General features: G+C 39.9%; 2 protein-coding genes across 3 annotated transcripts in view; one reads left to right on the top strand and one right to left on the bottom strand.

The window, feature by feature from the left end:
* The first annotated feature begins 1,085 nt into the window (after nt 1-1,085).
* Nucleotides 1,086-13,786, top strand: part of napbb (N-ethylmaleimide-sensitive factor attachment protein, beta b) — a 173,848-nt gene continuing 161,147 nt past the window's right edge. Inside the window, exons 1-11 of one of the 2 annotated variants that reach the window (XM_083562160.1) lie at nt 1,086-1,421; nt 3,769-3,848; nt 4,002-4,118; nt 4,958-5,004; nt 5,196-5,273; nt 5,936-5,991; nt 6,093-6,177; nt 6,272-6,376; nt 6,469-6,537; nt 6,627-6,677; nt 7,112-8,133. In XM_083562160.1, the coding sequence (XP_083418286.1) occupies nt 1,324-1,421; nt 3,769-3,848; nt 4,002-4,118; nt 4,958-5,004; nt 5,196-5,273; nt 5,936-5,991; nt 6,093-6,177; nt 6,272-6,376; nt 6,469-6,537; nt 6,627-6,677; nt 7,112-7,213 (888 nt within the window). In that variant the 5' untranslated portion in view covers nt 1,086-1,323 and the 3' untranslated portion in view covers nt 7,214-8,133. Of the gene's footprint in view, nt 1,422-3,768; nt 3,849-4,001; nt 4,119-4,957; nt 5,005-5,195; nt 5,274-5,935; nt 5,992-6,092; nt 6,178-6,271; nt 6,377-6,468; nt 6,538-6,626; nt 7,050-7,111; nt 8,134-13,786 lie in introns of those variants that run through there. The other variant, XR_014536868.1, reaches the window with a different exon arrangement.
* Nucleotides 8,271-12,481, bottom strand: gzf1 (GDNF-inducible zinc finger protein 1). Its single transcript, XM_083562107.1, has 6 exons — nt 12,351-12,481; nt 10,365-11,672; nt 10,179-10,273; nt 9,926-10,093; nt 9,550-9,707; nt 8,271-9,232 (listed from the first exon to the last, which is right to left on the bottom strand). The coding sequence occupies exons 2-6, from the start codon at nt 11,651-11,653 to the stop codon at nt 8,594-8,596; spliced, it is 2,349 nt and encodes a 782-aa protein (XP_083418233.1). The 5' UTR covers nt 11,654-11,672; nt 12,351-12,481; the 3' UTR covers nt 8,271-8,593.

Raw genomic sequence — 13,786 nt, 5'->3', positions numbered from 1 at the left:
CCAAACACTCCTCTAGGTTATGTAAGAGCTATTTATCCAAGAAGAAGTGTGATGGAGTGCTGCATCAGATGATCTGGCCTCCACATTTTTCGGCTATAACTCCAGTTGATCTAGTTTGGGATGAGTTGGACCGTAGAGTGAAGGAAAAGCAGCCACCAAGCACTCAATACCTCTAGAAACTCAAAATTGTTGGAAAACCATTCCAGGTGATTATCTTATGAGGCTAAGAGAATGCCAAGAGTGTGCAAAGCTGTTATCAAAGCAAAAGGTAGCTTTGAAGAATAAAAAATCTAAAATTCTAGTTTGTTTAACATTTTTATTTATTTATTTGTTTGTTTTTCTTTACATAATTAATTTCCTTTCATAGTTTGGATGTCTTCAGTATTAATGTTCAATGAAAAACAAATGAAGGAAAAGGTGTATCCAAACTGTGGACTGGACCTGTATAAATAAACCCACCCAGCAGTTTATGTTTATTTGCTGTAGTTCCTGGGGAAATGAAACCGTTTCTGAAGCATGATAAGCTCCTTTTATGTGAGTTTGTATGTGATCTGCAGGAACTACCATATTGTTCTCTCTTGTTTTCCAGTTTGTTTTCTCTCCTCAGAATGAATCCCTAACATCAGGGGGCTTTTGTTAGGTTTGCCTTTCTGGGAAGGATGATTACTGTGAGAGATTTTGTTTGAGATTAGTTCTAGTCAGCAGCTCTGCCCTGGTTGTCATGACAAATCTATATTGCCATCTGCTGTGCAATGACGCCAGTGTAGCTTGTTTGGTTTTTCTTGCTTTTTGTTTATTTATTTATTACCCACGGTCATATTGCAGTGGATTAGACAGTAGACCTACAGAGGAGGTGTGGGGAGAAAAAACAAGAATACATTCTTTACCTCGAGAAATATGTCCCTACATTTTCATATGCACTGGTACATATTGTAACAAATTCGAATGACCCCATTCCACCATTACAACTACACTACAGTTCGTAAACAACATGCACTAAACTAGCATGTGCATGAAAAAGCTAAATAAATAAAACACAAGCTCTTCATACGCACTATCACTAATATTACGTAACGTTATTGTGTGTGTGTGTCTGGGGGTTGTAGTTCGTTTTGTTTCGTGGAACACTAGCAATTGGAAAACGACTGATGGTTTGCAGAACTACAAATCCCATGATGTCTTTTAGTAAAGGGTTTTTACGCCTACTCGAAAATGAACTGTAATCCCCATCTACTGTAGAGGTTCATGAGGGCAGCAGTTGGGTAAAGAAAAGAGAGATATTAACGCTTTACGGTTATTATTCTGCTAATTTAGTCACACAAAATGGATAATACCGGCAAGGAGAAAGAAGCAGTACAGCTCATGGCTGACGCCGATAAGAAAGTGAAGTCCTCCGGCTCTTTTTTAGGAGGAATGTTCGGGTAAGATGGAGATGCAGCGCGGATACCTGCTAATGCACAACACGGTTATAAGGCTTCTCTGATTAATACGTGTTCAGTGTTTATGGTGCTTTTTAAGGTTTAGGGTTTTTTTAAAATATGAATTCGTTGTCAGGTGTTGATATTTTAGATTCGGCTAGTGTTTTCGGTGACAGCTAGCAAAGCTTAACGGCCTGCAAGCTAATAATTTAGTTTTACCGACGCGCATACGTGTGCGCGCCTATGTATGTATGTGTGAGCGCGCGCGCACGTGAGTGGCATCTCCTGACGGTACAGTCAGTATAAACCTCCCACAGACGCGTGTTTTCCCTTTGTAACGCGTTAAACGGTGCCCAGTTGGAAGGGTTTTGGCTTCAGTCCCAACGAGATTGACGCAAATGAGAGTTTAGTTCTCAGCGCGGTTTCTGCACGATCATCTCCAACTTTATCTCCATGCTTCGCCACCGAATCGGACATTATTGCCGACGGTTGCTTAGCGACAACGTCGTTATTTTCCGCTCGCGCGCCGTCTCCGGTTTCCGCAGTGTTGGCGCAGTCGGTGCGTGCTGACCGCCGGGACTACAGACCTACTAGATGTGTGATCTTATGGCGTTAAAGGTGCAAGATGCGATATTTTCCTTACACGAAAATAACCTGGTAGATATGCAAAAGCTGCTGATCAAACAAACCAAAAATATAATAATGTTAAAAACGTGAAATCAGCAGACGTGAATTAATGAATCCCCTGAGAAAACCCCCATTTTGGAGACTAATGTTTCGTTCAGGACTTTGAGTGGATGAACCTCCTGTCAGTCTTTTTATACACACTGTACAGACCAGTGTAGATCCTGACAGTGGAGTTTAGTGAACATGGGAGCTATGGGGGTGGGTTCAACATGGGAGGGTCATTCTAATGTCAATCAAATTAATTAATCCTAGAAAAAAATGCGACAAATTGTACCAATACATGCTTAAACGTCCACGGGGTTTATTTTGGCATGAAATATTTCAAGCAACATCCTTTCCAACACATTGTTAGGTTTCCTGTGTGTGTGTGTGTGTGTGTGTGTGTGTGTGTGTGTGTGTGTGTGTGTGTGTGTGCTTCTTTTTTTTTTTTTTACAGCTCGGGTCTCCAAATACACATACAGCTGTGTTTAATAAAGTCCAGACCCCAATTCAAAATGTGACCCCTTTGAAACCACACCATGGCTATTACTGTAATATCAGGTTATGTTCAACATTTCAGAATATTGTTCACATTTTCTGTAAAGAACACAAAATTCAGTAATCCTTTCATTCATCTCTAGTAAATGGTGTTGGAGGGTCAGAAACCTGAGACAGAGGAATAAACACAGGACAGGGCTTCAACCATACACATTCCGCACATTTACTCATATCCAAGGCAAAATCCAGAGCCACCAATAAAAGAAAGTAAAAAAGAAATCTGAGCTTCAGCCTACAACCAGTGAAGCCGAATGTGGTCTCGTGTTATTGCATATATTTTCACAAAGAACATTGATAAGAATGAGTCTCTCAGAGACACAAAACAAACCAGCCAGACTAAACACACAGCTCCAAAACAAACACGATTCAGTCACTGGCTTTGTTAAGAAAGGAACAACAAAATGAGCGTCTCGGTTACATTAGTTTAGTGATGTGTTGGGCCTTATGACAATGTGTTGTTAGGTTGCTAAGGGAACTGTGGAAATAAAATTTATTAGGAAGTTATGTTAGTACGTTTTTAATTACTTAGATATCAAAAACTGTCCAACCCCCTTCCTGAAGACATAAAATCTGTGTGGTATCGAGGGACAGACTGTACAACCGACTGCAATTAAAACACTGAGCACATTCCTCTCATATAAAAATAATATAACAAGAGGTCTAAAAGGAAAAACCAGGTTTAATACAAAAAATAAACCCTACGCTGACTTTTACAAATACATTACACCAACTAAAGTCCACAGCGCCATAAACTACGGCATGTATCTGCCCCAAAACTATGTGCCCTGTCTGCCAGATGGCCAGTCTGCCCCTGTTCTCTAACTACAAACATGTTTCGTTCTTATAGACCCTGGTACAAACAGCATATTTTAAAGGCACATTGAGGAAAGCTGTTTGATAAGTTAAGCTTCCAATGGCCTTGAAAATTGCCCTGGTTGAGATTTCTCAAGCGTCTACAACTCCAAACTAGGCCTCATATCAGGCATCTGACATTAATACGTAATCTCCAAAAAATGTAGATTATACAGTTCTCAGATTATTTATCTTTATTGTGTAAAAGTGTGTAATGCCATTGAATAATAGTTTATTTATTTAATTAATTTGTATTTCGATGCTATATTTCCAGAGGGAATCACAAATTAGAGGAGGCATGTGAAATGTACGCCAGAGCAGCCAACATGTTCAAGATGGCAAAAAACTGGACGGGTAGGTAATTTACGTAGTCCACAGTTTATGGATTATTATTGGTTATATGTGACAAACACACAGGGTAATGTTCAGCAATATAAAAGTTTTGAAACATTTTTTTTTTTGGAGCATCATGACGTTGCACCTAATGATGTCTATGTTGATCTGCAGCTGCAGGAAATGCGTTCTGCCAGGCAGCCAGACTACACATGCAGCTCCAGAACAAACACGATTCAGCCACCAGCTTTGTTGATGCCGGAAATGCTTTCAAGAAGGCTGATCCACAGGGTGAGGAACGATGAGTCGTCCTACATCTCAATTACCATTATACGTCAGCTTAAAGCTGTGTAAATTCAGTTTAAACCCCAAATTTTTGCAGTTCAGCTGTCCAATTTCTAATGAAAAGAAATCTATAGAATATTAGTAAGGTCTGAATATGCAGATGTGCGTTCAGGATCTGCATTATTTACTGTGAAATTACTACCACATTTAGGTGTTGCATAAGCAGTCAGAAACCTTTTAAATTAGATTTTTTTCTCATCTCATTCAACTTCTCCCGCTTATCCATATTTCGGGTCGCAGGGGCAGCAGTCTAAGCAGATTCCCCAGACACTTCTCCGTGTCCAGGGATCGGGCTGTCAAGGTCCCCGCCTTCGACTGCTGCCCAATCCTCTCAGCACCGGTCCCTTACGGTCCCTCCTGCAGGTGGTGAGCCCACGGGGAGGCGGCCCCACGTCGCTCCGACGTCTTGGTCCTTGATTTATTTTTCTCGTAAGGGTCCCCTGGAGCATAGAGGGTTAAGGGCCTTGCTCAAGGGCTCAAGAGTGGCAGCTTGGCGATACCGGGGCTTGAACCCTCGACCTTCCAACCAGTATTTTATATGGATTCTTTATATGGCTCCAGATAAGTGTATTTTAGTTCCAGATTGCACGCACACAATATAATTAAAAAAATAAAAGAAAACTGGGGGTGAATAGTGTAAATGCAAGACACACAACAATTTAATTGTGCAGACATTTTTTCTTTTGTTCGGTTTTGTGTATGCCATGTGTGTTATAGTGTGGCTCCCCAATATTGTGAACTAACCCTAAACTTAACCCTTTTTTTCCCTTTAATGCCTTCGATAGAGGCTATCAACTGCTTAAATGCAGCCATCGATATTTACACAGATATGGTAAGGTGCAGTTAGACTTACTTATGCTAATGTATGCTTATGATGACCACCTGTAGCTGTTTATATGAATGTGTATGATTAGCCATGGTAGGGTTCACTTTGGAAAGGTGTTTTTTGAATTTTTTTCTGAGACAATAACTCTAAAGGTGCAGAGTGTTCACTGACATGTCGAGTTTTCTTTTCCTCCTCAGGGGCGATTCACTATTGCAGCCAAACACCATATCACAATTGCTGAGGTGTACGAGTCAGAGCTGGTGGACATTGAGAAGGTAGGACATTTTATACAAGTGTAAAGGACAAATGGTTTATTTCAGTTTTATTTGTTTTGCTAACAATCAGTTAGCAAAGACGTGTCTGGTTTTGTGTTGGTACTGGAGCTGCTGATGCCTGTTGGATCCTTCCATTCTGAAGACACAATTTCAAAGCTAAAAACTGTGGAGATGGGATGAGTTAAGATTGAGTATAGACAATGTTATGGCACTGTGCCTAGAACATATCCAGTTGAGAGGAATCTTTTATAGCACTGATGAACAAGTCTTCCTAGAAAAATTGGGGAAGAATCAAAAAGCCTTAACCCTTGTGTCTCTCTGATGGACAGGGGAGAGAGGAATTACATCCCTTTCTTTTGATCTTTTGGGCTTTTAACCTCAAATGGCTTTGGGGTCATTGAGATTAAAATCTTTCTTATGTGTCACTTGGGAATATATTGTTTTTAGTTATATTAGCTAAAAGCTGCTGTGCAAAACCCTCAAAAAAGTATGGATAAAGAAAGTGAACCAAATAAGTAGAAAACATTTAATAGAACTGTATATGTAAAATGTGTTTATAAAAAATTTTTTTTCAAGTGATGTAATACAATTTGGAATAATTTTTAATCCAAATAATAACACTATGAACCTTTAATGGATGCATTTATTCGGTTTTCTTTTAGGCAATTGCTCATTATGAACAAGCTGCAGACTATTACAAAGGCGAGGAGTCGAACAGGTTGGATGTGGAGGCAGAACATGTCTTTAATGTCTGGCTATAATTACATTACCAGTTTCTTGCTTTTTTTTGTTACTGATTTTTTTGTTTTTCCATGGTAGTTCTGCAAACAAGTGTCTCCTGAAGGTTGCGTCATACAGCGCACAGCTGGAACAGTATCAGAAGGCCATTGAGATCTATGAACAGGTAGCACATTTATGAATACTGAGGGGATATACTGACATGTAATAAATAATAATGTTGCATGACAATTCCTGTGACTTTACCTGACTGTCTTTAGGTGGGAACAAACACCATGGACAACCCCCTACTGAAATACAGTGCCAAAGAGTATTTCTTCAAAGCTTCTTTATGTCACTTTATTGTAGATGAACTGAATGCAAAGGTCAGTCTTCCTTTTAAAGTCAGAAAGCTTAAAAAAATATTTTTGACTTTGTGATTTAGTGTGCACTGAGGTCTTTCTGTTTAAACCAATAGCTTGCTGTTGAGAAGTACGAGGAAATGTTCCCAGCATTCACTGATTCAAGAGAGTGCAAACTTCTGAAGGTCTGTAGCCATGGGTTTAAAAATGTTTTTATTTTATTTTTTGTAAGGACACCATTTTGCTCATATCTCAAATTAACGTTTACTTACAGAAACTCCTGGAAGCCTACGAGGAGCAGAACTCAGAGGCTTTCACAGAAGCGGTGAAATTTTTCCCATCTTCCAAATCAGTCTGAATAAACCGACTTTTAGATACAAGCTGAACTTGTGTTAGACAGACACAGAATACTATCGGATATGTCCTTTTTTTACAGTCAACTTATACTTCTATGCTCTAGGGCACTTAACAAAAGGAAGACTTTTAGTTGTAGTTACTCAACAGAGAAGCAGATTAAGAAACTCATTTGGTTTGTAGACTGTTATTTAGAATGCCTAAACAGTGTGCATAATAATGGTTTAAGGTAAAACAAATCGTAGCGGTGTTAAATCAAGTCATCAGCCAAAATTATTTTTTTTGTGTGTGTGCTATATTTGAAATTTTGTTAGTAGAGAGCACCAACTATATGTTAATGTTAGTCCAATTTTCAGATTTGCATTAGCCCGTGTGTGCAAGTATGTTTTCTCTTCCCTTTTTTAGGTGAAGGAGTTCGACTCTATCTCACGTCTGGACCAGTGGCTGACCACTATGCTTTTGCGCATCAAGAAAACCATTCAGGGTGAAGAGGGGGATTTGAAGTGAGATGACAAGTTATGGGGAAACAATCTAAGGCATGCCACCCCCTCCCCAAAGCGTTTCATTTCATTCTTGTGCAATTGCCAAGTCCAGGTTTTCTGACTACAGTATGTCCAATTTATTGCTGCACCATTTATAGAGAATGTACAAACTTACGCACTGAGTTATAAATCTTATTTTTAATATAATTAAATTTTTGGATGGCTGCATCTAAGGAACACTGTTTTCACACCACTGTGGATGGGTAGTTCAGTATGTAAGGAACATCATGGATTAAAGAGGGATGTGAGAACTTGATCTCTGCTGGAGTTTAGAGGGCTAGTGCTGCATGATGGGTAGATGTAAATCTCTTGGATATGAATATCGGTAATTTTTTTCTTTGGGGGTTGATTTATCTGTCTTTGATGTCTTTTAGAAAGAGCTTCTGTTACTGTATATGTATATGATTTTACCATTCAACTTTCTTCATCCTTTAATTTACCTTTTAATAAATCCTTTTATTTAGGGTTATTTATATTCTTTTTATTTTTTTCACAATCTGTCATCCATATTTGCAGTGAGTGGGTTGGGTCTTCCAGTCCAATTTTTTGCTCATACTTTGTTTGCATATTCAAACTATAAAAAGTTTGAAATCCCAGTAGCTCGTCAGTGCCGCGCCGTGTCGTTTTTGTGAAACAATAGTTCATGCAGCACTTCAGCTAGTGCATTCTCCATACTGAAAGTATTTAGCAGCGCATGTCACTGTGTATTAGTGTTTTTGATGTTCAGTATCTCTCTATGTACAATTTTCCAAAAAAAAAAAAAAAAAAAGCCATCAGAAGAAGTGACCTACATGCGTATCTGGGTTCTTTCTAACAGAGTTGTTGATGTCTTAACTTGCAGAATGGATCTATGACTGTACAGGAATAAAACACCAATATTATACACCAATGTAAGCTGGCAGTAGTTTTTAAAGCGTTGCATTCTTTGTAAAGTCATGGGCAAAAGACACCAGACAGAATGTCTTTCATTTTTAAATGACTGATCAATTTCTGCAAGTGATAGGGGGGGGGGTGGAACAAACACCTGTCCTAAAATTTTATTTTAAAAAGCTGCTGGTCTAATAATCTTGTATGATATCTTTAAGCTGCACGACACAATACTAACACAGAGGGATTGGTTTTGATATCGCCATTCTTATTGTACCATTGAAATGGGTTAAAGCAGCCTATTAATGGACAAGGAATCTTTCTTCTGGGAATGATCATTTACAATCTTCTATACAATACACATTACTATAATTACATGAAATAGATCAAGACCCATCAGAGACCTAATTGATAGTGTACAGATAAGCCCCATCAAAAACCCCTTGCAGAGAGCTCTAATTTCAGTGTCTCTACATATTCAGTTGTTCCCTCCTGTAAATCTGGTCTGTTCCTCAGCCTCCTTCCCCACTGACTGTGCTGTTACACACTCACTAGATGTAGACAAAGTGACTTCGACTGGCGAGAGAATGCCTTCTGTGACCGTGGCTATAGGTGCTGCTGAGGTTGCTGGAGCCGAGATGGCATCAGAAACAGCAGTCTGTTCGCCGAGAGCGACCTTCCTGGTCAGTGAGGCTGAGCCAGAGATGTTATGCGCAACAGAGATAGGAATGGAGAAGGGCAGACCAACGGGTATGCCGACAGCTGAACCCTCCAATGAGATGACATTGGCTCCGTCTGCGGTGACGATGGGCTGCAGCTGTGTACCAGGTGGCATCTCTGTCTGGATAACAGTCAGATTGCCCAGTGTTCCATGACTGACCACAGTGATGGTGCCCGGGTCACTCCAATCTCCAGAGATGGTCACCGGTTCCTCTGGCACAGACACAGTCTCCCGGGATTTAGTGTCAGTCTGATCCTCCACTGCCTGATGTTCATCTGGATTTACTGCTGCCTTCTCCTTCCTTACAGATGAACCTTTTGGCTTCTTTACACGTTCCTCTACATTACCCTCCAGCACAACTAGGTAATTCTTCCAAGGTGTATCTTTGTCATGGGTCTTTTCACAAAATATACATAAAAAAAAAAAAATAATAGATCACAAACAAATCAAATGAACAAACCATTAAGCTAATACAGGCACCCTTCATACTGGCAAAATGACTATATATAATATGTATGTTGCATATATTATATGTATTTAAATTATATCAAACTAAGATATACAGGAACATTTAACCATTACATATACTGGAGTGTAATTTATCTAGGGTTAAGGTTAACACATTTGTGTGATATACTTGATCATAAAACATTCTTCCAGTTTGTCTTAAGAACCCACATGGATTTTCAAAAGCAAACAAGAAAAGGACTTACCAAAGTGTGTCGGCGGACAGTAGATTTGTCTGTAAACGTTCGGCCGCACATGCTGCACATGTAGGGTTTCTCTCCCGTGTGGATCCTCTGATGCCTCTGAAGAGCATTGAGTTGAGTGAACTGCTTATCGCAGTCTTTACAGTGGTAAGGTCTCTCACCTGAACAGAGCACATCAGAAAGGCATGGCCTATTCAAATCTTTCAAATGCACTGTCTGAGATGGGTTACATGTGTGTAATGTAGGAAATAGGGAAGCAAAGTGAACACCGACTTGCATGTCGAACTTTTGACTATGTAAGACTACATGTTAATTATAAAAACTAGTGTGGATAATGTTCAGAGTAGATTTATTTTTTTATTTTTTATTATAGGAATACCTGTATGAATTTTCACATGCTGGTGGAGAGAATTACGCTGTGCAAATGCTCTTCCGCACTTTTCACACTTGTATGGCTTTAAGCCGGAATGGATTCTTGCATGATGTTTCAGGTATTCTTTAGAGGCAAAGCTTTTCCCACAGTTTTCACACATATAGGGCTTCTCCCCTGTAAAGACAAAGCAGTGTGCATAAATAACTTGCCTCTAAAATAGTATTGTTTTAGAGACTGTGCAAATCATTGATGCAAGCACCTGTGTGGGATCGCTTATGGTAAGCCAGCATGTGGCTCTGGGTGAACCTGGCCTCACACATATCACAGGCAAAAGGCTTCTCACCAGTGTGGATCCTGAAGTATATAAACTAAGACGTTGAAGCATTACAAAAGTGGGGTTTTGAGAAAAAAACATATTCAAAGCAATTTTAAGTAGCTTCATTACCGCTGATGGGTCTTAAGTGCTGAGCTCTGGGAGAATCGGGCTCCACACTCGTCACAGCTGTACGGTTTATCTCCAGTGTGTGTCCTCTCATGCAGGGTAAGAGCCGTTCTTGAACTAAGAGATTTGCCACAGATCGGGCAAAAGTGCCGCTCTATCCCTCCCTCGTGCACCCGCCTCATGTGCCTCGTCACATCCTTCTTGCGTTTAAAGGCTTTACCGCACATGCCACAAATAAATAGTCTTTCGTCACTGTGCACATGGCGCTCATGAATCTTTAGGTTGCAGCGGTTGGCAAAGGTCTGCTTGCAGATGCGGCAGCGATAAGTCATGTCAGTCTGGATCCCATGACTAACCATAACATGTTTTAAATAGCTCTTCTCATAGCGAAATGAACGGATACACGAGTCACAATTATACTTTGAGCTAACTGGCTTGGATTTCTTTTCAGCTGCGTTCGTTTCATCGACTGCAGCGTTTGGAATGAACTCAGATTCTTGAAACTCTTCTTCTGACACTACTTGGATAAAAGTGTCTGGCGATTCCGAGCCACTGTCAGTAAGAGCTTGCTTCTCGGGTAAAAGCTGATCAGTAACAACATTTGATTCCGTTTCTCCAACCTTCAGAGATGCTTTTTCAGTTGCATCTGATTTGTCTTGACTGCAACTGACTTCAGAATCCTCTGGAGGAATTATCGCCTTGTGGTTTGGCTTCTTCTTGTTGAAGTCTACAACAACTCTGCGGCCAGCTAACCTGCTGCTCCTCCTGTCCTGCAGCACTATTTTCTCCCCCCTCTCAGTGCTCACCCCTCTCAGTGCTTTTTTCTTCTTATCTAGTGCTCTCTTTACAGCCTTTTTGGACCTTTCCTTCAGTAATTTGCCTTTGTAGATACTGGCATTTTCAGATTTACAATGCTGAAGTTTGGTACTGCAAGCTTCCACCAAGTCTTGGCAGTCGAACAGCTTTGCCATGTTTAATACGTGGTCAAGGCGACTCTCCTCAACTTCCATTTTTCCAGAATATGCATACTCTAAAAATGTATTGAAGACTTCGGGTGAGACGGTGTTTAAGAATAATTTTTCTACTCGCTTATCTGCTAAGAGAATGGACTTAAAATAGCCACTGGATGCAGCGAGCACTATTTGGTGGGCTGTAAATTCTTTGAGTTCGCCCCTAAAATTCACATGCACCAAGAGGTCACACAGATTTCCTGCTACCCTTAACTTCCACATTGCCCCAAGTAAATGCTCATAGTATGAGCTGGATGTAAGCTGAACCACTTGATCTTTCATGATCTTCAGTTGTCCTTTCCTGAAACAGGGACAGGTAAACACACAAATATATTCATTTACTTTCCAGTGCGGTTCTCTCTTACAGTCAAATAGACAAAGTCAAATTATACATCATTCATACATAAAGTTAATACATTATTGGAAAATATTAAATGTTATATCTTGAATAGCAGGTTAACGTAACAAATATCCTGCTCTCATTGATCATTTTTTTCTGAAGAATACAGCTTTTTTATCATTTCTAATAGTCACTTAGCTTGTCTCTACATATAAAGCAAGCTGGCTTGCTATTAGTTTAGTAGGTTGGTTGAGGCCACACATGCTAATACATTAGGCTAATTTAGACACAAAATTATTTAAATATTCGATCGATTCAAATAATGATTGTGTAAAGAAATAACCGTTCAGGCACATATAAATCCTTGCACCTATAGCACATTTCGTGCTGCTTGCTAGCTACACACTTATTTGCCGTAAATAACAAAACCAACGCCAACCAAATATGAAGCAGATAAATATTAGCTTAGCTTTAGCAAGCTTCAGGTGTGGAAGGGGCTGGATCAGATAACGTGTACACATGACAACAAGGCGTCTGGCTGCACAAAACTGATCTCAGTGAGCTCGACATGTTTATTAAAGTCGGTGCGCAAAAGGACTGAATGGAGAGTTTGTATAGCTGTTACTGCAAATGTCTTACCGTAAGCTCGGTAAAATGGCAGCCCTTTACAAACACACGGCCGTGGGAGAAAGTATTTCCTGTAGAAATCGCACCCAGCTCTCAGTCCGCCATGTTGGAAACGGAACATGGGAAGTGTAGTTTTACAGAATCACTCAGTCACTAACGCATGGGTCCAAGTTATGCCCCCATTCATTCTGCGCTTTTCGTCTTTTTTATCATTATAAAAAGCTGTTCTAAAAAAAAATAATAATAATGATGTAGGATTTTCCAGGATTGTATTAATACCATTAATGCTAGTAACAGAATACACAAGTGTAATTTATTTTACTGTTTTATTAGCCAAAAACAATGCCATATTTAATATAGTATCGTATAGTATAATATGGTATAGTATAGTATAGAATAGAATAGTATAGAATAATATAATATGGTATAGTATAGTACTGTATTGTATAGTATAGTATAGAATAGGTTCCCTAGTGGTTAGGATGCGGCGCTCTCACCGCTGCGGCCCGGGTTCGATCCCCGGTCAGGGAACCAACCCCAGCCACATTTTTAGTGCCGGTCCCAAGCCCGGATAAATGGGGAGGGTTGCGTTAGGAAGGGCATCCAGCATAAAAACATGTGCCAAATCAAACATGCGGAGGATCCGCTGTGGCGCCCCCTAACGGGAGAAGCCGAAAGAAAGATATAGTATAGTATAGAATTATATCATATGGTATAGTATGATACTGTATTGTATAATATGGTATAGTAAAGTATTGTATAGTATAATATGGTACAATAGTATAGAATAGTATAATATGGTATGGTATAGTATAGAATAGAGTAGAGTGGAGAATAAAATAATATGGTGTAGTATAGAATAGTATAATGTGTTACATCTGTATAATATTCTGTTACGTCCCAGTCTAGTGTTGGGGCGCACAGCGTGATTAAATGCACGGGGTATATATATATATAAAGTGGATTAAAGTGGATTTGGTAAAAGTGTGATGAGGAATAAAAACACCAACACCGGGGTATCGTAAACGGAAGGTATATTGAATTATGTACAATACTAAGCACCGGGACAGACTTCAGGGTGGACCAAGGCCAAAACAATAAAAAAAAAAAAACACTTTGGACAAACACTAACTGCCTACCAAATAAAACCCAAAAGAAATACAAACCACTTCCCTAACCCCCTTACCAAAACACAGGGAACAAACACACCCAACACAAAAATGGCAGCCACACCCCTACTACCGGCGAACAAAACAACAAATATGTATGTACATATATTTACCGTTATAAGACAGTGAGGTACATAAACGGGGCAAGGCAAACTCGGAGTCAGAACAGGGATAGGTCAGTCACAGGGAATCACAACACCGGGCAGAACAACGAGCAAAGCGAGCATCGGTTACGCGAGCTCCCGAATCCCAGCGTCCCCTGGACTTTATAGGCCGCCT

The sequence above is a fragment of the Silurus aristotelis genome, assembly GCF_946808225.1.
Source record: "Silurus aristotelis genome assembly, chromosome: 15".
In the NCBI taxonomy this organism is placed as follows: domain Eukaryota; kingdom Metazoa; phylum Chordata; class Actinopteri; order Siluriformes; family Siluridae; genus Silurus; species Silurus aristotelis.
This window is presented reverse-complemented; position numbering and strand designations above follow the sequence as displayed.

Excerpts from the sequence above, each read along its gene's own strand:
- gzf1 (XM_083562107.1), bottom strand. The coding sequence starts at position 11,653 with ATGAAAGATCAAGTGGTTCAGCTTACATCCAGCTCATACTATGAGCAT. Across the intron at positions 9,708-9,925 it reads GCATGTGAAAATTCATACAG|GTGAGAGACCTTACCACTGT; the intron begins GTATTCCTATAA and ends TGCTCTGTTCAG. Across the intron at positions 9,233-9,549 it reads CTGTCCGCCGACACACTTTG|ACCCATGACAAAGATACACC; the intron begins GTAAGTCCTTTT and ends TTTTGTGAAAAG.